The 21538-nt window shown below is 55.1% G+C and overlaps 5 protein-coding genes and 1 pseudogene across 6 annotated transcripts; 2 read left to right on the plus strand and 4 right to left on the minus strand.

Moving 5' to 3' along the window:
- Positions 1–673: 673 nt before the first annotated feature.
- Positions 674–2070, minus strand: LOC101779125 (very-long-chain enoyl-CoA reductase). Its single transcript, XM_004955450.4, has 2 exons — positions 1547–2070; positions 674–1434 (listed from the first exon to the last, which is right to left on the minus strand). The coding sequence occupies exons 1-2, from the start codon at positions 1886–1888 to the stop codon at positions 949–951; spliced, it is 828 nt and encodes a 275-aa protein (XP_004955507.1). The 5' UTR covers positions 1889–2070; the 3' UTR covers positions 674–948.
- Positions 2071–6035: 3965 nt separating this feature from the next.
- Positions 6036–7741, minus strand: LOC101779529 (probable carboxylesterase 15). Its single transcript, XM_004955451.4, has one exon. It carries the CDS (start codon positions 7428–7430, stop codon positions 6378–6380), a length of 1053 nt encoding a protein of 350 aa, XP_004955508.1. The 5' UTR covers positions 7431–7741; the 3' UTR covers positions 6036–6377.
- A 693-nt stretch (positions 7742–8434) lies between these two features.
- LOC101780736 (probable carboxylesterase 15) lies at positions 8435–17352 on the plus strand. 2 transcript variants are annotated; one of them, XM_022824186.1, is made up of 2 exons: positions 8435–9439; positions 16606–17352. In XM_022824186.1, the coding sequence occupies exons 1-2, from the start codon at positions 8463–8465 to the stop codon at positions 16949–16951; spliced, it is 1323 nt and encodes a 440-aa protein (XP_022679921.1). In that variant the 5' UTR covers positions 8435–8462; the 3' UTR covers positions 16952–17352. The 2 variants fall into 2 exon arrangements, with proteins under 2 accessions (XP_022679921.1, XP_004955510.1); XM_004955453.2 differs by lacking the exon at positions 8435–9439 and adding an exon at positions 13886–14857.
- LOC101781140 (probable carboxylesterase 15) lies at positions 9476–11399 on the minus strand. Its single transcript, XM_004955454.3, has 2 exons — positions 9751–11399; positions 9476–9657 (listed from the first exon to the last, which is right to left on the minus strand). The coding sequence occupies exon 1, from the start codon at positions 10790–10792 to the stop codon at positions 9803–9805; it is 990 nt and encodes a 329-aa protein (XP_004955511.1). The 5' UTR covers positions 10793–11399; the 3' UTR covers positions 9476–9657; positions 9751–9802.
- Positions 17353–18483: 1131 nt separating the features above from the next.
- Positions 18484–19726, plus strand: LOC101780335 (3-oxo-5-alpha-steroid 4-dehydrogenase 1). The gene is made up of 2 exons (XM_004955452.4): positions 18484–18931; positions 19119–19726. Exons 1-2 carry the CDS (start codon positions 18584–18586, stop codon positions 19593–19595), a joined length of 825 nt encoding a protein of 274 aa, XP_004955509.1. The 5' UTR covers positions 18484–18583; the 3' UTR covers positions 19596–19726.
- Positions 19727–19847: 121 nt separating this feature from the next.
- On the minus strand, positions 19848–21270 carry LOC101779921 (annotated as a pseudogene).
- Between the last annotated feature and the right edge of the window lie 268 nt (positions 21271–21538).

A 21538-nucleotide genomic window follows, 5' to 3' on the forward strand; every position in this document is an offset into this window, starting at 1 on the left:
ATATATATAGGACACATTATTTGAAAACATTTGGTAGCTACTTACCCCTATAATAATCACATATGGGCATATGGCTTCCAAGTAAACCTGTCACTATCGATGCCCTAAGCGGCTTAGTTTTTCGGGGTTTTTTTACCGGCCAATAATCATATTGTGAAAGAAACTCTATAATGCCTTTGTTTTTGCAAAACTATATGATGATGACAGTTTAACTACGTGTGCCAACATGTCGTCCTGAACATTAGTAAAAGTCTAAGCTAATATGCAATTTTTCTTCACATAGTCAAGCGGCGTTGGCACAATCAGTGCAAATTTGTTGACATCTTCGAAGTGGATATGCAGTGTTGAAGTATTGCAGTCTGAAAACCAATCCATTCGCAGGATCAATCAAGACCCTGTCAATCAACTAATTTCAGTACAGCTTGACAAAATCTTTCAATAACAGTGCTAATCAGATGACGCCATACTGTTACTAGTAGAAGCTCTGAAACGGCGATAGTAGTTCAACAATAAGGTCACCAGTTCTCTTGTAATCCTGACTTCTGACTCTGAATTCGACCAGATTTGAAGAAACCCAGTAATAAATGTAACAACTGAAGTATAGTCGTTAGCAGTATTTCAGCAGGTTGCAGAACGAGCGACATAGTATATATGCAGCGAATGGAAGAGTAAATAACTGTGGAAGTTGCATCATCTGCTGAATTGAATTGAAACCCCAAGAACCCTAGACCAATTCGCATCGCCCCCTTGTTAGTCTGAAAAAAGAAAACCTAAGGTACCTGGCCGGTTTATTCTTTAATTCTTATATATGCCGTGTGTTTAGGCTCTCAGCTGCAAAAACGTTACACTGACGGCAACAAATGAATACCAATTGACCACTACAATTTCGTGCACATGTGAAAGCATGCAGGGTGCGCCGTCACTACAATTTCTTCCTAGCTCAAGTCATTACAACACGAACGGCACCAGCGCTTTGATCCTCGCCGGGAACTCGTCGAACTTGGACTCGTACCACCTCCTGGTGGCGCAGCTCCGGCCGGCGAGGTATGCCGCCGTCCCCGTGGCCACGGCGAGCGCGTACACCGTCTGCGCGATCATGGCGAACCCGAAGAACCCGAGGATCTCGAAGAGGTAGTGCGGGCAGGTGACGAGCTCGAACAGGCCGCCCCGGGGTATCTTGTACCCCTTGTCGCCGCCGCCACCGCCGCCGTCGGCTCGCAGCCTCGAGAGGAGGTAGTGGTGATAGAAGTTGCCGGCGAGGCCGACGGCGAAGACGGCCACGCCCGGGTAGAGCAGATCGACTGGCGGGTCTGGGAGGCCCCGGCTGAGGTGCTGCGCGTATATCATGGTGGCCGTGCTCAGCAGGTAGCTGGTGCTGATGGTCACCGCCGTATCCACCGGCATGCTCCCGCTGTACCGGTGCACGAACAGCACCTGAGAGAGATCGAACAAGAAACAGACACGTACGATGTTCAGTCGCTATGCATTTTTTCTAATTTTGTTGAAACTTGAAAACCAGGGCATGCAGATCTTGTCGATTGGTTACCTCGAGAACGCGTTTGAGGAAGTGGGCGGCGAGCGCGGCGGCGAGGACCTGCGCACGCGCGCCGTCGACGGCGCCGGGCACGGCGAAGGACGCCGCGGCGGCGGCGAGCGCGGGGGCGTAGGCGACCAGCATCCCGTCCCGGCTACTCAGGACCGCACCGCCGCCCCGCTGCTTGGTGTTTCCTCCGGCGCCGGCGGCCACGACGTGCCAGAACTTGGAGTATGCCATGTGTTTGCCGCGGAGCTCGGCGAGGCCCGCGTTGGCCATTGACATGAGCGACACCGCCGACATCGCCGCCACGTACACCGACGCCGGCGGCGGGTACAGGAACGGCGGCCACATCTCGATCGACGGCGGATCTGAGCGGCGGCTTCCGGCGTTGCTGCTCGCCACGGGGACGGCGGCGCGGGGCGTGTGAGGACGGGCGTGCTTTGGGCCTTGCGTTTCGCGTGTTGCATTGGTAGTTTTGGGGCGAGGTGCTCGCGGCGTGTAGGTAAGCTACTGTGCGAACGTGTCCGCGCGGCCGCCGCTCGTCGGAGAAGGAGAGCAGGGACAGGGAGAGCCACAGCCACATCCGCAGGTGGATGCGCGCGGGCGAGGACGTGGCGACGTCGCGGCCTCCGGAGGGCGTTTCACGGGCGGACCACGGCGGTAACGCAAATGCTGTGAGCCTGTGACCACCGAGGCACCCAATGTAGGCTCAGCTGATTAGGTTTAACAATGAACGGTCTTTGGTTACTTCGTCAAATCTTAGGTTCCATTTGGGAGGATTTCTTTCAAAACAACTTCATCGAAGCTGGTGAAGCTAAAAATAGTAACTTCACCTGCTTTTAGTTTATTTTAGCTTCAGCTTACAAAACGGCTTCACGCTATGTTACCTTATTTTGCACAAAACAGGTGAAGCTGGAGCTAATACAAGACCTACGAAACGGGATCTTATTATTTTTCCATGTTTTAAGAAAATGTATGTACATAAGCCAGATTCACCGTGCACGTGCAGAATTCATTTGTCAACAATGCTATGCCTGTCTATTTACAAGAACTGTGTTACTGTGTGCGCTAATTGGTTTACACATACACGTGGTGCCAAAAATAGCCTCGTTTGGAACACGGGAATTCCTATAAGAACCGAAGAGTGCGTTCCGAAACTCCCGAACACACACGTAGCCAAAACTTGCAAGTCATCTGTCGTTCATCACAACGGGGGAACTCCACGGCTTTCTCGCAGTCGCAACAGGCCAGTCCGGTCTCTCCGTTTACAGGCACTTGGTTGTGCGATGGAGACCGGCCGATCTGGATCCCGTGGTCGCCGCCTTTGGATCACAATACTGAATGGCGATCAACTGACACCATCATTGTCATTGTAAAAAGATGGAATGACCAAGTAAAACAAGTGGTGATTTGGAATGATGCCATTCTAAATGCTAATGAAGCCAACTAATGCGCATTATCACTGCTGCAGGAGGGCTGCAGATTGATCATATTTGCTTTATCTTCTTGCACTTACAACCTGAACTTCTTTGAGATTTAAGTCTCTAATATCTTTCAGTGCAACTAATAAAGCCAACTAATGTGCATCATCTGATCTTCAAAATTTTCTTTTTAGAAAAAATTAGCATAGTTTTACATGTTTACTACTGTAAACATGACAATATCCCCAGGCATGACAAGCACCAACGTAATCTCACAACAACAGGAAATCGTACTTTGCAGCGCCGAGAACCGCGGCCTCTCCTCCGCCACGACGACGGCTCTCTCGTCCGCCGCCGCCACTTGCAGGCTCAGCCGCCGTGCCAACTCCCGCGCCAGCACCACCTGCGCACGCTCCGCCAGCAGCGCCACCACCTTCCTCCGCATCGCCGCCGCGCTTTCCTTCTCCAGCATCGCTACCCTCCCGTACAGGCTGGGTCCCCGGCGACATGACAGCGCTCTCCTCCCCCGGTGCTGCCGGTGCCACAGCTTTCGTCGTGGCCACACACGGCACGCACTGCATGTCGGCGGTGTACTCGGACTCCCTCTCGACGGTCGGCGGCGCCAGCGGGGGCTCCTTGGCCACCGGTCTATTCATCTCCTCCGCGTCTCCACCATGGCTCTCCCCATCCTAGCCCGCCTCTGCCTCGAGGTATTCGACGGAACGATCGTCCTCATCCTCGGAATTTTTGGCATCCACTTTGTCATCGGGCTCGACGCCGTGTGCGCGGAGCAGCGCGGCGTACGACGCGGCGAGCTTGGAGACGGCCGCGAGCCAGTCCTGCAGCTTGCGGTCCCGCTCGGCGCGGCCCTTGGTGAGGCCTCGGAGCTCGCGCGCCTCCATCATGGTCACGGCCTTCTTCCGCTGCAGCTACGCGATCATCAACATCGTCTCGCTCACCGTGGTCTCCGCGGCGCCTCGCTCCGTGTCCAGCTCCACCCGCAGCGCCGCTGCAGCGCGCTCCGCGGCCTCCTTCTCTACCCGCAGCTGCCACACCGCCTCCTCTAGCTCCTCTGCTCTCCGGCCACACAATGCCTCTGGTGGTACTCCAGCCCTACTCAGATTTTGCCATGCTCTCTCTGTACTTAAATACCTCAAAAAATTCCACCGAGCCCCATATTCAAGATGACGTACTCGACGTGAAGTAGTAAAGAAGCAGAAGGAGCTTGAGGGACACCTCTCCAGGGAGCTGAGAGCTATGCAATTGTCGGAGGCTAGCGTAGGCAAACCTCTGCCGGTGTGATCACCCTGCAAGGAAGATCACGCTGTAGTTCTGGAGTTAGAAGTCATCAAGATCAAGGTAGGATCCCGTGGTGATCTCGTGATGTACAATCATTCATGGTGAAGTAATAGATGTATTCATGTTCTTAGCCATCTAGATATCTCCTTTGATGGTTTTATACTTTATCAAGTTTGCTTGTTTTTCAATCTATGAATCGATGATAGATTGCTTAGGGTGTTCTTGTCATCGTGTTGACCAGATTTGCATGCCTGATCTACCGATAAGTATGACACGTTCTCTTGATCGTGCCCTTAACCTGCTCGCGCTGATAGAGGTGATCATGATAGGATCTTTCTTGTGTAAGGTGGGGGGTTTCGGGATCCAGATCGGATGCGTAGATTTAAAGATGCTTTTTACTAAGATCATATCTGTGTTGTTTTACTATCCATGCTCAAAATTAAAACATATGCATAATCTAGGTTGCTCTAGATTGGTTACCTTTGCTCTATTTGTTATCTGTCTATACATGCTTAGTAGACTGGATCTGAATCTATCATAAACACCAAGTTAATACTAGCAATGGTAGTTGAAATAGATCTTGTGCTATAAGTTTCACGGATTGATAAACCTTAGGTGGAATACTCTGTGGGAAGAGGTACACCTTATCCGTACGCTTGCGGTTCACAGATTAGCATGCTAACAACCGTCAACAGGCCTAAACACAGCAACGGAGCTCCAGCTTTGACGTGCCTCACCGCCGACGCTACGCCGCTTCCACCGCTATCCTTTCTAGCCGCTGCTGCTCTTCCACTGCCCCACTGCATTCGATGCTGCCGTTGTGTGGGGCATTTTGATAAGCATCAGCGCGAGGAGAGGAAGGAGCCGGAGGAGCCGCTTCGTGGGTGCTTTGCATGTGGAGCTATTTCTTGTTATGCTGTTTAGCAGGGCTCCTGCACAAACCAGTGCCGGATCTGTTTGAGGAGCCCTGCCAAACTTGCTAGAAGTATGCCATGCATCACCATGATCGCCACCCATTGAGCCAACAGAAGTATGCCATGCATCACCATGATCGCCACCCATTGAGCCAACAGTTTCAAAGTGCTCCTCTACTCTTGACCTACCCCCATCAAGCGGATATCTACTTCCCCTCCGCGGCCTCTCCCCTTTTCTTGTCTTGGCAAGCAGCTATCTCTTAGACTTGAACCATTCCTTAGCTATTGCACAAAGGCACTCATAATTGTTACTCGCTCCGTTACATAACTTAAGACATTTTAGTTTTTCACGAATCAATTTTTTGTAATAATTTTAGCTAAGTCTATAGAAAATAATATAATTAACACCTAAAATACCAAATAAATACAATATGATGCATGGTGGATTTACTAAAACTAATTTTATTTATATAGTGGTGTATTTTTTCCTATAAATTTAAATTGGTTGAAGTTACATAAATTTGATTTGGGATAAAAGTAAAACGTCTGTCATTTTAGAAGATAGCAGCACGTAGCACGTGGCTACTAGATCAATTATCATCATTCAGATCTCGCAGTCAACTGTTTATTATTTGTCAGCTAGTTTTGGTGGCATGGACTGCGTGGTTTGACAACGCCACTTGCTGATTTAGCTTTTGCTTCTGCGCTACTGCTAGGCTCGTGGGAACGTTGAATCGATGATAACGATGCCCCAACAACACTGCACTGGTCCACTAAGCACGATCAGTGAGTGTCTTGGATCGGATCTCGCCACTCTACCGACACAATGATTCTTAAGCTCATCCTCTGAAAACGTGGAAAGAGAAGGAAAAAGAAAGTTAGAACGATAAGAATCAACAACTGTGCCTTGAGAACTGCCAAGAAGGTGCTCGATCAGACCGGCCAACTTCGATGTCAAGAAAGTTCGAGTTCAACGACCATGGTCATCTGAAGGAAACAATGAGCAAATCGCAGGCGGAACTTTGTTTGGAAGCAAAGATGAACAAGAAGCAATCAAAAAATCAGCCCGTCCTAATCCAGAAATCAAATCAGCCACCGGAATTCCTCAACCAAGAAGCAGCAGGTCCATGGTCCATCCATGCCGTGCCACCTACGCACGCCATTAGTGATCCAGCTAGAAGCAGCTATCCGTGGTAGGAAGGGAACCTACTCCGCGTCCATGTGCGCGACGACGAACCGCCGGACGAGGCGGACGAGCTCGTCGGCGGGCCGCGTCCATGGGTCGTCGGCCTCCGAGAACCCGTGCCCGACCCCGGCGAGCTCCGCGTACTCCACCTCCTTGCCCCACTCCTCCTTCATCCGCCGCGCGTACTGCGCGTGCCGGTCCCGGAGCACGTCGCGCTCCGCCGCGACCACGAGCACTGGAGCCATCGCCGCCACCTCCAGCGGCGGCGCCTCCGGCCCGGCCAGGTTGATCGCCGGGTGGTCCCTGGTCGCCCCGGGCGGCAGGAAGAGGCGCGCGTACCGGTCGACCATGTCGGCGGTGAGGAGGGACGAGTTTGCGGCGGGCGGCGGGGCCGCCTCGGCGCGCGTCCGGGCCTCGCCGGCCATGGCCGGCGTCAGGAGGACGGTCCCGCGGATCCGGACCGGCGGGCCGAGGCCGGTCTTGCCGAACTCGGTGGCGACGTGGTGCGCGATGTTGCCGCCGGCCGAGGCGCCGGCGACGAAGACGCGCGCGAAGTCGGCGTCGTCGGCGAACCAGGGGTCGTGGGCGGCGTGCGCGCGGAGCCACGCCATGGCCTCGGCGCCGTCCTCCTGCGCGGTGGGGAGGCGGTGCTCGGGCGCGAGGCGGTAGTCGAAGGAGAGCACGACGGCGGGGAGCTCCGCGGCGAGGCGGAGGCACCACGCGTGCGGGCCCGGCCAGCGCCCGGACCCCAGGCAGAAGAACCCGCCGCCGGCGCCGCCGCCGTGGAAGTAGGCGACGATGGGGATCTGCGCGTCGTTGGCCGCGCCGAGGTGGCGCGGGCGGTAGAGGCGCGCGTTCAGGTCGTGCTCCCGCTGCCACGTCACGTCCTTCCACTCCACGCCGCTGTCGTCGTCGCCGTCGCTGCCGCTGCCGCCGCCGCCGTCCGGGTCGGCGTCCACCACCGGGTACGACGCCGGATCGGCGCTGCGCCGCACCGTGCCGTCGCTCATCAGCTGCACCAGGCCGCGGATGTCTTCCACCACGTGCGGCTCTGACGACGGCGGCGGCGACATGGTTGGCTAACACACTTGATTCGTCTGCGTCTGCGAGCTCTGGTGAGGTGCGAGAACGAGAGGTGTCTCTAGAGCTTATAAAGAGGAGGGAACAAGTGGATTTTCGCTTGAATTCGAGTGAAGTTGTCGAGCCGATCTTCTCTCTTTTTGTGTGCTAAAATGGTCCATGGACATGAGAGGTGGCGCAACTGCATCCACAATCTTGCGTGAGCGATTCATTTGTGCTAAAATTACATTTGGGAACTTTGGTCAAAAGTGAGGTTGACAGATGTGACAGGGCCGTACAGTGGCCGGTGCAACTCCAAAATTAATTTTAGAGCACCAAAATATCTATTTTGTACTGCTAAAACAACTCCAACAGACTATTTATTTTTTTATTCTATAACTAAGTTGGCCAAAAAATTCCTTTTCATATTTAGTTGCACATTTTAATGAACTATCAATTTCTCACTCTCCAAATCTTAATAGATAGTTTCCTCTCAAAAAAATCAACGCTATCCATCAATTCCAACTGTCTCTTCATTTCGCATAGAATGTCCATTTTACAATTGATCCATATTTGGCAACCCAAACTTGCTTGCCAAGTTGTGGGGAGCATTTAATTTGGCAAGCGGATGGGATGATCATTTAGATAGCAACTTCAAGTTGTGGGGGAGTATTTAATTTGACAAGTCGGTAAGATGGTTCAGATAGCAATTCTGTTGAATCGTAATTCCTACTTGGCAATTTTGCCAAATTCTAACTAACAAAGTTTAAGAGGAAAAAAGACTGGACGATGCCCAACAAGTACGGAGGCCCAGCAAAAGTATGAAAGGCCAACATCAACATGGATGAATGTGCTGCAGGTCCGGTCCAACTTTTTTTCAAGTATAAATGTACTGGTACTTACCAAACACTGAAATTTATCCAGCACGTACGTGTATATACAGATTCTGTATACTGTTTGTTGTAAAAACCAACAACAAACTCTATTTGCATCGCATCTTCTCCCATCTTCCATTTCACGCTTCCAGAGTGAAGAGAAGGATCACTATGTCGTCGCCAGCGCCGGAGCCGTACGTGGTGGAGGACTGCCGCGGCGTGATGCAGCTGATGAGCGACGGCACGGTACGGCGCAGCGCCGATCCGCCGGTCGCGGCTGAGATCACAGCCGACGACTGCGGCGTCGAGTGGAAGGACGTGACGTGGGAGCCGGAGCACGGCCTCAACGTCCGCCTCTACCGGCCGCTCCGCGCGGCCAACGACGCGCGGATCCCGGTGGTGGCCTACTTCCACGGCGGCGGCTTCTGCATCGGCTCCGGCCGCTGGTCCAGCTTCCACTCCTGCTGCCTCCGCCTCGCCGCCGAGCTCCCCGCCGTGGTGCTCTCCTTCTACTACCGCCTCGCGCCGGAGCACCGCATCCCCGCCGCCCAGGAGGACGGCGCCAAGGCCATGTCGTGGCTCCGCGCCACTGCCGCCGCCGACCCCTGGCTCGCCAACGCCGCCGACTTCGCCCGCGTCTTCGTCGCTGGCGACTCGGCCGGCGGCAACATCGCCCACCACGTCGCCACCGCGTTCGGCAAGACCGGCCTCGGCCCCGCCGTCCGGCTCCGCGGGCACGTCCTCCTCATGCCGGCCATGGCCGGCGAGGCCCGGACGCGCGCCGAGCTGGAGTGCCCGCCGGGCGCGTACCTCACCACCGAAACCTGCGACAAGTACTGCCGCCTCGCGCTGCCCGGCGGCGCGACCCGGGACCACCCGGCGATCAACCCGGCGGGGCCGGAGGCGCCGGGGCTGGAGGCCGTCGAGATGCCCCCCGTGCTCGTCGTCGCCGCGGAGCGCGACGTGCTCAGGGAGCGGAACGCGGCGTACGCGCGGCGGATGGAGTGGGGCAAGGACGAGGAGTACGTGGAGCTCGCCGGGGTGGAGCACGGGTTCTTCAGCAGGGACCCGTGGTCGGAGCGCGCCGACGAGCTCCTCCGGCTGGTCCGGCGGTTCGTCGTCGAGCACCATGACTGTTTGCACCTGAGGTTTGTACTTTTGATGCAGATAATTCAGATTACGAATAAGTTACAAACTCCAGAAGAAAATGATTTTTGGTAGGCTCCACCATTAGTCTTGATACAAGCCCCACTACCTTTTTTGGCACAACTTTTAGCAGACGGTGGTGCTCCTTCACCATTCAGAGCAGTAAAAAAGGTAGTCACTTTCCGTGATCAGATTGACGATTCCAGGAACAAAGAGCAAACTGTAGAAGGAAATGAGAAGTGAAAATGGGCAAGAAATCCTTCCAGGACACCAAGCAAAGCAAAGCCATTTAGGCATAATCCATCTCGCAAACCATTATTGATTGATAATCCGGCAGGTAGTCAGGTAGGTCGCCCGTCCTACTCCTAGTCCGTGTGCTCGACGACGAACCGCCGGACCAGCCGGACGACCTCGTCGGCGCCCTCCGACCACGGGTCCCTTTGGAAGAACCCGTGCTCAACCCCGGCGACCTCCACGTACTCCACGTCCTTGCCCCACTCCTCCACCATCCGCCGCGCGTACTCCGCGTTCCGGTCCCTCAGCACGTCGCGCTCCCCGGCGACGACGAGCACGGGGGCCATCTCCACGGCCTCTAGCCCCGGCGCCAGTGGCCCCGCCGGGCTGATCGCCGGGTGGTTCCTCGTCGCGCTGCCGGGCAGCGCGAGACGGCAGTACTTGTCGCAGGTCTCGGTGGTGAGGAACGCGCCGGGCGGGCACTCCAGCTCGGCGCGCGTCCGGGCCTCGCCGGCCATGGCCGGCGCCAGGAGGACGGCGCCGCGGATACGGATGGAGGGGCTGAGGCCGGTCTTGCCGAACGCGGCGGCGACGTGGTGGGCGATATTGCCGCCGGCCGAGTCGCCGGCGACGAAGACGCGGGCGAAGTCTGCCGCGCAGGCGAGCCAGGGGTCGGCGGTGGCGCGGAGCCAGGACATGGCCTTGGCGCCGTCCTCCTGGGCGGCGGGGATGCGGTGCTCGGGCGCGAGGCGGTAGTCGAAGGAGAGAACGGCGGCGGGGAGCTCGGCGGCGAGGCGGAGGCACCAGGCGTGGAAGTTGGGCCAGCGGCCGGACCCGATGCAGAAGCCGCCGCCGTGGAAGTAGGCCACCACGGGGAGGATGCGCGCGTCGTTGGCGCCGCCGCTGGCGAGGTGGCGCCTCGGCCGGTAGAGGCGGACGTTGAGGTCGTGCTCCGGCTCCCACGTCACGTCCTTCCACTCCACGCCGCAGTCGCCGTCTGGGATCTCCACCGGGAACGCCGGCTCGGCGCTGCGGCGCACCGTGCCGTCGCTCATCAGCTGCAGTACGCCGCGGCAGTCCTCCACCACGTGCGGCTCCGGCTCCGGCGACGCCGACGACATGGTTGGCTTCCACTTGATGCGTACTATGCGCCTGCAACTGTCGGCCTGCTGGTTTTTTGATGTGGTGTGTGCCGCGTGCTGATATGACGGAGAAAAGTGAATTTCAGGTGGGAGATTACGTTGCTACTCCTGTCAGCTGCCTTTGCAGTTGGCCATCTTTGTCTGCTTGATCAGCATCCAATGGTCGGCATTGCCTTTAATTTTCAACCTCCAAAGACCTTCTCTAAGCTCGCAATCAAGAGAACCTCCCAGAACGCCCGGTGGCTAACCTCGCCCTCGCCGGCAACAATGGTGCCGTCACCGTGTCATGTTCAGTTGTTCATAGTTTCCCAGTCGTTCTCACGGACGGACTGAAAGAAGCACAGATTTCAGGCTGTTGAGGTTTAGGAGGCTGTGAGCACTCCAGCAATAGCCCTCAAACCAAAGCCCCTAAAGATCAAATGGGGTTCTCTTCAGAGCTACTCCAAGAGTGCCCCAAAAAGTTCTTCTCCAAAATTATATATTGAGAGCTCTTCCAAAAAAATTTTCAAAAAAAAATCGATTCTCAACAGATTGCTACAAACTAGCCCCCAATATCTCAAAACAGGCCACATTATCATAATTGGACCCATTAGTTAGGCTGATCACCTACCCCTCATGCACGCACCTCCCCCTCATGATCTCCAGCGCCGCCGCTCACCCCTCACGTCGCCCCTGCGCACGGCGTTATTTTCAGCCGCCCCTACCTATTTTTTCCTCCATCACATGCTCACGTCGCCCATTGCTACCTTCCTTTTGGATTTAGCCCCGCGCCGGCAAAGTTGCAGGCGATGTTGAAGGTGTAGGAGGGCGAGGAAGGGCCCGCAGCACCGTGCATCGAGCCGCGGCTACCCGTAGCGCTGCCTGATGGGGCGAGGAAGGGCGCCGCCCGCCGCGGGAAGGGCCGCCCGTAGTGCCTCCCAACCCTCTCTCCACACCATCCTAAGCGAGCTTGTTGGGGGAAAATATTAACGATCTCCTAAATACCGCTTAAAAGAACAAACATGAAGGCCCAGGCCCATCCAGGATAACGAAATCGCCATCAAGCCCAACATGAGTGGGACTCCGCCTCGCCCGACCGTGGTCCCGGGGTCGGGAGCGTCCGACCTCCCGCCGCGAGGCTCCGCCTTGTCCGACTGCGACCCCGGGGTCGGGGCCGCCCGACCCCTCGCCACAAGGTTCCGCCTCGTCCGACCGTGACCTGGGCACGGGGGTCGGACTCACTGGGGCCCCTAGGACGGATATCCCCCTCGGGCGCGGACCGGGTGATCAAGGTAACGATCCCGTGGGTCCCCCTTGTCGACCTCGTCATAAATGCGCCGCAGGCCTGGCAGGAAGAAGGATGACCGCACTCCTCACGCAACCCGCTGCAAGTACCCATGCACGACCACTATACAAGCTACAGTGTTGGCGGCTTCTTTCCATTCGCCACAGGGTACTCATGGCCTGCGCCGACTGGAGCAGAGGGAAAACTCGCCCGTTCTCGGGCTCCGCGCGCCCGGCAGCGGGGATGTGACGCCCTCTCTCCACAAGCCATCATCAGGACAGCAGCATCCGCCGTCCCTCCCAACGGACACCGGAGTAACGACGAAACGCCTTCATCATAACCCGACGCCTACGGACACCGAAGAGGCTATCTGTAGGGCACGACGACAGTTGGCACACGGCCGCCCTCCTCCTCCAGCATGCGCGCCGGCGCACGTCAGGGGCCGGCGAAGGCGCCGGGCGCCTAGGAACTTGGTTTCTCCCTTCTTGCCGTATTTTTACCGGACTACGTTTAAACTCTTACTGCCCTCATCGCCCGATCTCAGCTGTAACTCCGGCCGCTCCCTTACAATATAAAAGGGGGCATCGGGGCCAGAGATAGGGATCGGCTTCTTCTCCCACAAGCCAACAGCACATTGCTACTCTCTCTGAGAGCACAAGCACAGAAGAGACTTGGGACCAGTCCCTCTCTCATCGATCTGTAACCCCTACTACAGAACCCCGCGTGGGCAATACGAGCATCCTTGATACTGGACGTAGGGCTTCCTTTGCCCGAACCAGTCTAAACCCGTGTCTCCCACGCCACCATCTGAAGCCTTACGCGCATAAAAGAAATTTACTAGTCTAAGTCTTGATCCGCAAATCTTGACAACGACATAGCTCGAGCCTCGCCGGATTAGGTGACCAGAGCCATGATAGGAGAACGCCCGAGGTAGAGCACTCAATGGGCTAGGTGGCCCCTATTTCGCTTTATCGTTCCTCGCTCCGATTCGAGGCCACCCTCCATCGATTCATCATTCCTCGTTCCGATTCGAGGCCACCCTCCATTGATTTTTTGTCCCTCGCGTCTATACGGGATGGAGGAAGGCGGTGGCCGATCTGGCGCGTGGGAACAACACCTGACGCGGATCGGTGGTGGAGACGGCCACGCGCGTGTGGGAAGGGGGCGATTGAGGGAGGAAGGACGTCGCACAAATATGTGCGGCGACGGACTCTGCTTTAGCGTCATGAATAGCTTGGGGAAGTTTTGGAGGAGCTGTTGGAGTCCTTTTTTCGTTTTTCTCCCTAAACAAGGTATCAGGGGTAGGATACAAATTATTTTGAAGTTGCTCTAAGGGCAAAAAAATCTCCAACTCCAGCAATAGTCCTCATGGATAGCGGGATCCCTAGAGACCTCAGGAATAGAGGGTGGAGGGAGAATTTGGAGGCCTCCCTAAAATGGAGAGTCAAGTAGAGGGTATGCCGGAGTGCGTTTTTTTTACTTGGTCCTCTAAACTTAGAGTAGGGGGTTGTTTAGAGGATTGCTGGAGTTGCTCTAATATTTTAGCTATTTTATTCCCTTACTAGCATTACTTGCTAGTCCACTAGCAAGTAGTAAGGGGAAAAACAGCTTAAAAAAGGGAGGAGCCTACCTTGTCATTCGTCATGTGGAGTTTCTGCAAGCTCATAATTTAATACAAATCGTTGCATCCGACAATTGATATCAGGTTAGTTAACTACTGATGATATGATTAATAGTCTGGTAGAAAGGTAAGATCAAATAAGTTGGCAGTAACAAAACCAAATAAATGTAAAATAATTGGGTTAGGCGAGTCTCGGTGCCCAGTTTTATGGTACAATTACCAAGGCCGAGAACTTGGTAACTATGCCTATTAGATTTCATGATAATAAAACTTTCCTCACATATGATGAAACTCTGAATCATCTGTCCTCATAATGACATTAACACGTCAGCAAAATTGCTGATGTGATATGTTATTTAATGATCATGAAATTTTTTATAAAATCTCCACTGAGACCGGCAGCTAACTACCTGCAGACCTATAACAATAATAATTAATGTAGCAGAGAACCCAACGTATAACTTAGTAAAAGGTCGGAAATTGAAATGGATGGTTTCACCTAAAAAACCAAAGAAGCTCCAGCGAGAAAGACAGACGAGGACACATCACACATCAGAAACAAGAAAATACCTCAGTGCAAGAGGCTCTTGCGAATGGGCCTGTTTCAGACCACGTGGGCTGGCTGATGACCATCGCGACGACGAAGAAATTGGTGAAGCCCGTCGCAAGATAGCGGCTCAACTTTCGCAGGTGGGCCCAGCACGGATCACGGCGAGCGACAGGTCGGCGCTGCTGCTGCATAAGGTAAGCGCGCATACGGAAGAGGGATTGATTTCTCGCCGTAACCATACCGTGGCCGAGAGCGAGCTAGACGGAGGCGGGAGAGATGATGTGGCCATCGCTGCCGCCGCCGTTCCTGTACCCGCCGTCGGCGTTCGTGGCGGCGGCGTCATTGGTGACCGTCGTGTCGCTGGCGAGCCTGGGACTCGCCGAGCTCCGCGGCGAGCACGTGGCGTACTCCAAGTTCTGGGGGCCGCAGAGGCCGGGCGGCGGCGGCGGCGCGCTCCTGCCGAGCCGCGCCGGGATGCTGGTCGGCTACGTCCCGGCGCTCGTCGCCGCGCTTGCCTCCTTCGCCGTGCCCGGAGCGGCGAACGACGGCGCGCGCGCGCAGCTCCTCCGCGCCGCGCTCGCCGTGCACTTCCTCAAACGGGTGCTCGAGGTAACGATGAAATGAAACCCGCGGCTTTAACGACTGTTTTCTGCTCTAATAAGCCATGCAGAAGTAGAACACAGTTCAGACTTCAGAGAGCAACGAACTCTCCCAGCATAATACTACTTCTGCATGCCATAATACTACTTCAGAGTATATGCTCCATTCTAGACACCAGTTTTTTTTTTCGGATTTCACGTAAATCACAATAATACTCTTCATAATATTTTGCATGCCAACCAAATTTCTAACGCTTGGCACAACCTGGTTTATCATAAAATTCAGGAGCAAAGCCAAGTTAATAACATTTTTGAAGACGACAACTAGTAACTAATGAATGATGAAGAGGTCATATTTAAATTTGTCTTTAATTTGTATGCCAGAAATTCTATATACATACATTGCATGTGGTTTATCAAGCATAATGAGGCCAATGAATTATGAAAGAGGTCTTTTTTAAAATTATTATTTTAGGCATCCAAATACCATATTTAAATATTTACGTTTAAAATGGCTGAAAATTCTGTTTTCTTCATCTGATACTTATCAGCTGCTTAGATCACAATCCAACCACCCAAGATTTTTTTTCGACGAACCCAACCACCCAAGATTATTCACCTTGTACGTTGTACCTCTGTTCCTTTTTTCTTCTGCATGCCTCACATCAAAACTCGTCCTTGTAGTTGCACCATCCATATGATCGACCGATCATTTTCCGTAGTGTCCCCGGAAGGCCGGAAACGCCAACCCACCCGTTAGCCGGGCTGTAGCAGTGTAGCCCACAGCACCGGCACTGCCACTCACCGCACGCGCGCGCAGACACACCCATTACAATTTCGTTTTCAGATTTTTTCCATGACCGCCGAAATTATCAAAATTCGCAAAATTTCGTTAAATTTTTGCCGAGTTATTTTTAGAGTATTCACCAAATTATGAGTTTTTTTATTTTTTTTGGATCTAAACAAATGATTTAGTATGATTTATGGCTGTACAACTATTGAGTTGAAGAATAAGTAACATAGACAATAGAAAATATGAGTCTAAAATACCATGTTTACAATAAAATATATGCATAAGTGTAATATTGAGTTTTGGAATTTTCTTTCGGTCACCACCGAAATTACCGAAAATCGTGAAATTTCGTCGAAAATTAGGAACCCTGCTCCTCCACGCAACCACTAGTTGTTGATTCGCTCAGTCCTCTTTGCCATCGTCACTGCCTGGCCTCTTTTGTGCCGCTCAGCCGCGCCACAGCTGCCACTCGCCGCCCATGTAGCCTCGCCGCGTTGCTCCATATTCCACTCACCGCCCGTGCTAGCCCACCACATCACTGCGCAGCCCCAACTTGCTTGCGCGGCCCCACTCGTGCCTCCTCGCTCGTGTGGTCCTGTCGCCGTTGCTCCTCTAGCTGCTTCGCACGCGACGGAATGAGATGCCCGTTCAAAAGTGGAATCCAAATATTGAGGGAATATTTCTATATTGGGATGAACGCCACCCTCTAATCTTTGAAACAAATATCTTCAAAACAAAACAAATATCTTCAAAACTGGGTCTGACCTACTCAAACCAACATGCTAACATGCCCGTGAGCTGCGTCTCGCTGTCCACTCGAAAAATGGCAGTATGATCTCAAGTAGGCTGTGTGATTTCATACACTAGGAAATCTGCTTGTTTGAATAATATAAATTAAATTTCAAATAGTGCGGTATAATTCTTGTATAAATCATACGATTTACTAGTGTCTTGTTCTTTCTCAGGTTCTCTTCGTCCACCGGTACAGTGGAAGCATGCCGCTGCCCACGGTCCTGCAAATCTCCTCCTGCTACCTGCTCTACGTCATCATGTTCATCTACGCGCAGCACCTCAGCCGCGGCCTCCCGGAGCCCGCCGTCGACACGCTCCACCCCGGCGCGCTCGTCTTCGCCGTCGGCGTCGCCGGCAACTTCTACCACCACCACCTCCTCTCGAGGCTTCGAACCGACGGCGGTGGCGGCGCCGCCGGCGGCGACAGGGGGTACAAGATCCCCCGGGGCGGCCTGTTCGAGCTCGTCGCCTGCCCGCACTACCTCTTCGAGATCGTCGTGTTCGCCGGGCTCGCCATGATCGCGCAGACGGCGTTCGCGCTCGCTCTGGCCGTCGGCACGGCGGCCTTCCTCGCCTGCCGGAGCTGCGCCACCAGGAGGTGGTACGCGGCCAAGTTCGAGGAGTTCCCGGCGGGGATCAGAGCTCTTGTGCCATATGTCCTGTAGCGAGATAGGAGTGGTTGCGCGCTAGTCTTCAATCTTTATGCTTGGAGTCGGCGAAATGGTGTCCATTTGTTGTTGTGCAATAGGATGGGCCTTGCTAGTACGCTCCTCCTGGGTCTTATGCACACAACTTCTACAGTTCTACTTATAACTTCTCCGGATTATTGAAACTGGAATAGCTTTTCTGAATAACATTCAACATAACTCCCAGGGGAATGTTGTCATGAAACTTTTTAAGAGGAAACTTATTTTTGGAAACTTTTCTGGGGCGTTTGGTTCCCTTTGCTTATTTTTATCACGTGTCACATCAAATGTTTAGATACTAATTAGAAGTATTAAACGTAGATTATTTACAAAATCCATTACATAAGTGGAGGCTAAATGGCGAGACGACTCTATTAAACCTAATTAATCCATCATTAGCAAATGTTTACTGTAGCAACACATTATCAAATTATGAACTAATTAGGCTTAATAGATTCGTCTCACCGTTTAGCCTCCACTTATATAATGGGTTTTGTAAATATTCTACGTTTAATACTCCTAATTAGTATCTAAATATTCGATATGACGGGTGCTAAAAATAAGTCAGCGGAACCAATCGGAGCCAAATGACCTGTGCACGTAACTTCGCCGAAGCGAGCAGCCAAACCTAGCAACTATCTCTGACTCGCTGTACGGCTGGCCTATAAAAATGATGGTGTGACAGCGATCGAAGGAGAAACGCGTCGTGAGAACCAGATTGCCGTTGAGGCGTTGTCTTCAGGATTCTCGGCGCAGAAAAAAAAAACAAATACAATACGTGCTGTCCACCTCGTGCGTTGCAAGCATCGAAGACAACCGGCCGGAGGACTACAGCCTTTTTGCACGAGGCGGCCCAAAGGCACGGCACCGCCGCCGGCCGGCTCAACGCTCCACCTCCGTGTGCCCGTCAGCCCGGCGACGTCCTCCTCCGAAGCCGCATCAATAAAGAGACCCCGCGCCCTCGGATTCGCCGGCGATGACGACGGTTAGCTCGCCGGCCGGCGAGTACAAGATCCTCGTCCAGCACCGCGCGTTCGCACCGGCCGTTTGCACGGGCGATAAGAACGCCGACACGGCAGACGTCAGGCAGGACGTCTGGAATAGGCGGAGTTGCGAGAAAATATTGTACGGAATAAACTGTGCCCGCGCGTGGTTCAGCGGATCAGCAAAGTACGATTTGCTATGGCAGCAAGCTCGCGTTCACACGCGCGCGCTACTGTTCTTCGCTGACCTTGCGGCCATGCCGCGGCCGCTGCATTTTTTTTATTCTTTTTTTTTTATCGCGTTCACTCCATCCCGCGTTCGTGGCTCGGCCAGCTTACGCCGCGTCGCTATCGGAAAACTATATAATACCCGCCTCGTGCTTCGCCCCTCTGATCCCCACCACCACCTCATCCCAATCGCCGTCTGCTTCTCTCCTCAGCTTCTCCTCCGTCCGTCGAGTGCCTCGCCGATCCCCTCAGTCATGGCGATGTTGTGGCCGTCGCCGCCGTTCCTGTACGCGCCGTCACCGGTCGTGGCGTCGCTGACGGCGGCGTGCGCCGCCACGCTGGCCTTCCTGGCGATCTCCGAGTTCCGCGGCGCGAACCTGCGCTACTCCAAGTTCGGCGGCCGCGCCAAGAAGGGCGCCGGCGGCGGCGGCGGCGGCGGCGGCGCGCTCCTCCTGCCGAGCCGCGTCGGGATGCTCGTCATCTACGCCCCGGCGCTCGCCGCCGCGCTCGCGTCCTTCTTCGTGCCGGGCGCCGTCGAAGGCGCCCGCGCGCGGATCCTCGCCGCCGCCGTCGCCGTGCACTTCCTCAAACGGGTGCTCGAGGTAATGATCAAATTCAAATCCACTCTCCTACTCTTAGAATTAGAACACAAAACTACGCTAAACGCTGGGCTGTTAGGATATGGATTTCATACAAAACGCAATATTTTTCGCAGGAATCGAATGATATTCACACGAATAAGCATCTTGTATTTGCTTAACAAATACTGTTTGTCCTCTCTCCGCTCAGGTGCTGTTCGTGCACCGGTACAGCGGGAGCATGCCGCTGGGCACGGCCCTGCTGATCTCCTCCTGCTACCTGTTCAACGGCATGGCCATGATCTACGTGCAGCACCTCAGCCACGGCCTGCCGGAGCCCGCCGTCGACCTGCTGTACCCCGGCGTGCTCGCCTTCGCCGTCGGCATCGCCGGCAACTTCTACCACCACCACCTCCTCTCGAGGCTCCGAGCCGACGGCGGCGACAAGGGGCACTACAAGATCCCCCGGGGCGGCCTGTTCGAGCTCGTCACCTGCCCGCACTACCTCTTCGAGATCATCGGGTTCTTCGGGTTCGCCATGATCTCGCAGACGGCGTACGCGCTCGTCGTGGCCGTCGGCACCGCGGCGTACCTCGCCGGCCGGAGCTACACCACCAGGAAGTGGTACGCGGCCAAGTTCGAGGAGTTCCCGGCGAGGGTCAGAGCTCTTGTGCCGTATGTCTGGTAGTAGCGAGAGAGAGGGAGACTGCGTACTCTGTATGTGATTCGCGGTGAAGAGATTGACCACCTGGTGAGGGTGATTTGGGTGTATTGATTTGGATAGAATAATGTGTGTGAGCCTGCTGGGTTTTATTTCCAGTTCGGTGCCACAACAATACGATCATGCAACGCATGAGTGAAAGCGACAAAGAGCCTTACGCGAACTGAAGGCCAGGGTGCCAGCGTCACGGGACGCGTCCAGACAAGCGCACAGCCTGGACCCCGACGGCGGCCGCGAGCTCGATCAGCTGGCGGGCGCCGCCGCGCCGCCGTGCACGAACCGCCGCAGCACGACGCGGAGCAGCTCGCCGGCGGCCTCGAAGAGGGAGAACCCGTGGCCCTGCCCCGCGAACACGGCGAGCTCGGCGCGCCTGCTCCCCGATCCGGTCGACCAGCATGTCGCTGTCACCGGCGGCGACGAGCACGGGAGGGAGGGCGACGGAGTCCAGCGCGGGGCTGCCCGGCCCGAACGGGTTCGCCAGCGGGTGGTCCCTGGTCGCCCCGGCCGGCAGCGCCAGCCGCCACATCTGGTCTTACAGCGGGAGCGCCAGGAACACGTCGGCTGGGCACGACGCCTCCGACGCCGTTCGCCGCTCGCCGCCGAAGTACGGCCACAGCAGGATGCACCCGGCGATGATGGCGGGGTCGGCGGCGAGGCTCCCCAACCCGACGCGCACGGCCACGTGGTGCGCGATGTTGGCGCCGGCCGAGTCGCCGGACACGAACACGCGGCCGAAGTCCGCCGAGTCGGCGAGCCACGGATCGGCGCCGGCGCCGGCGGAGGACGCGGCGGCCTGGGCGCGTAGCCAGGAGAAGAGGCTCTCGGCTTCGTCGAGCGCCGCGGGGAGGCGGTGCTCGGGGGCGAGGCGGTAGTCGGCGGAGAGCACGACGGCGGGCAGCTCGGCGGCGAGGCGGAGGCAGGCGGCGTGGAAGTCCAGCATGGCGAAGCTGCCGATGCAGAAGCCGCCGCCGTGGAAGTAGACGAGCACGGGGAGCTTCTTGGCGCCGGCGGCGGACGGCACGTACACGCGGAGGCTGAGGACGTCGTAGGTCTCGTCATAGACGACGTCCTTCCATCGGACTGCGGCTGGGGCGTCGGCGCAGGGCACGGGCGGCGTGTCGTCGGGGAGGACGAGAGGCGCCTGGGCGCGCTTGACGGTGCCGTCGCTGAGGAGCTGGACGTGGCCAAGGCAGTTCTCCACGACGTTCGGCGGCGGCATTTCGCCGGAGACACCGGACGCCGGCGAGGTGGTGGGTGGCATGGTGGTATACCGACACGGGACAAATGTTGTTGGCAATGTGCTACAGCTATAGTATGGTGGTAGCTGGGGATATGATGATCTGTGCTTGGGCTGGCCACGCTGCAGTGCAGGGGGTGTCGAATTAATAAGTGGCACTGTAGCAGTGACAACGTAATGCTAGTCTTGCTATGAGCTAAAATGACCGGTCAGACTGGACCCACATGTCATTAGCCCAATAAAACATGTTTCGTCAAACTGCAACTTTGCCAGGAATATGCGAGCACATTTTCGCTATAATTAGCCATTGGATGTCGAATACTTCAAATTTCCATTTTGCAGGGACTTGAATCATCATCCCAAGTTCCCAATGGTTTTGAATTGTCAGAGACATGGCTCATTTTCTCTCCCAAACAAAACAACCTATATGTGTTGATGCTTTGATCAATCATCAATGAATCACTATGATAATCAATTCACAATGTTTTGTCCCGTATGCATGCATGCCTAGAGAGCGTGAATTTTGAGTTCTTTTAGAAAACCAAATCAGATGTATTCTTTTTGGATAGAGTAGTACATTATTTTCCCCAAATTAAAATAGCTTCCCGGGAGTAGTTATTCTCTATCGATGTTGGCTTGTCTATTGCTGTTGAGGTTGCTGCTGGGTTGCAAT

Source organism: Setaria italica, chromosome II (genome assembly GCF_000263155.2).
Source record: "Setaria italica strain Yugu1 chromosome II, Setaria_italica_v2.0, whole genome shotgun sequence".
Lineage (NCBI taxonomy): Eukaryota > Viridiplantae > Streptophyta > Magnoliopsida > Poales > Poaceae > Setaria > Setaria italica.

Coding starts and splice junctions, on each gene's coding strand:
- LOC101780335 (XM_004955452.4), top strand. CDS start 18,584: ATGGCGATGTTGTGGCCGTCGCCGCCGTTCCTGTACGCGCCGTCACCG. Junction 18,932..19,118: donor TCCTCAAACGGGTGCTCGAG/GTAATGATCAAA, acceptor CTCTCCGCTCAG/GTGCTGTTCGTGCACCGGTA.
- LOC101780736 (XM_022824186.1), top strand. CDS start 8,463: ATGTCGTCGCCAGCGCCGGAGCCGTACGTGGTGGAGGACTGCCGCGGC. Junction 9,440..16,605: donor CATGACTGTTTGCACCTGAG/GTTTGTACTTTT, acceptor GTTCTTTCTCAG/GTTCTCTTCGTCCACCGGTA.
- LOC101779125 (XM_004955450.4), bottom strand. CDS start 1,888: ATGTGGCCGCCGTTCCTGTACCCGCCGCCGGCGTCGGTGTACGTGGCG. Junction 1,435..1,546: donor TCCTCAAACGCGTTCTCGAG/GTAACCAATCGA, acceptor GATCTCTCTCAG/GTGCTGTTCGTGCACCGGTA.
- LOC101779529 (XM_004955451.4), bottom strand. CDS start 7,430: ATGTCGCCGCCGCCGTCGTCAGAGCCGCACGTGGTGGAAGACATCCGC.
- LOC101781140 (XM_004955454.3), bottom strand. CDS start 10,792: ATGTCGTCGGCGTCGCCGGAGCCGGAGCCGCACGTGGTGGAGGACTGC.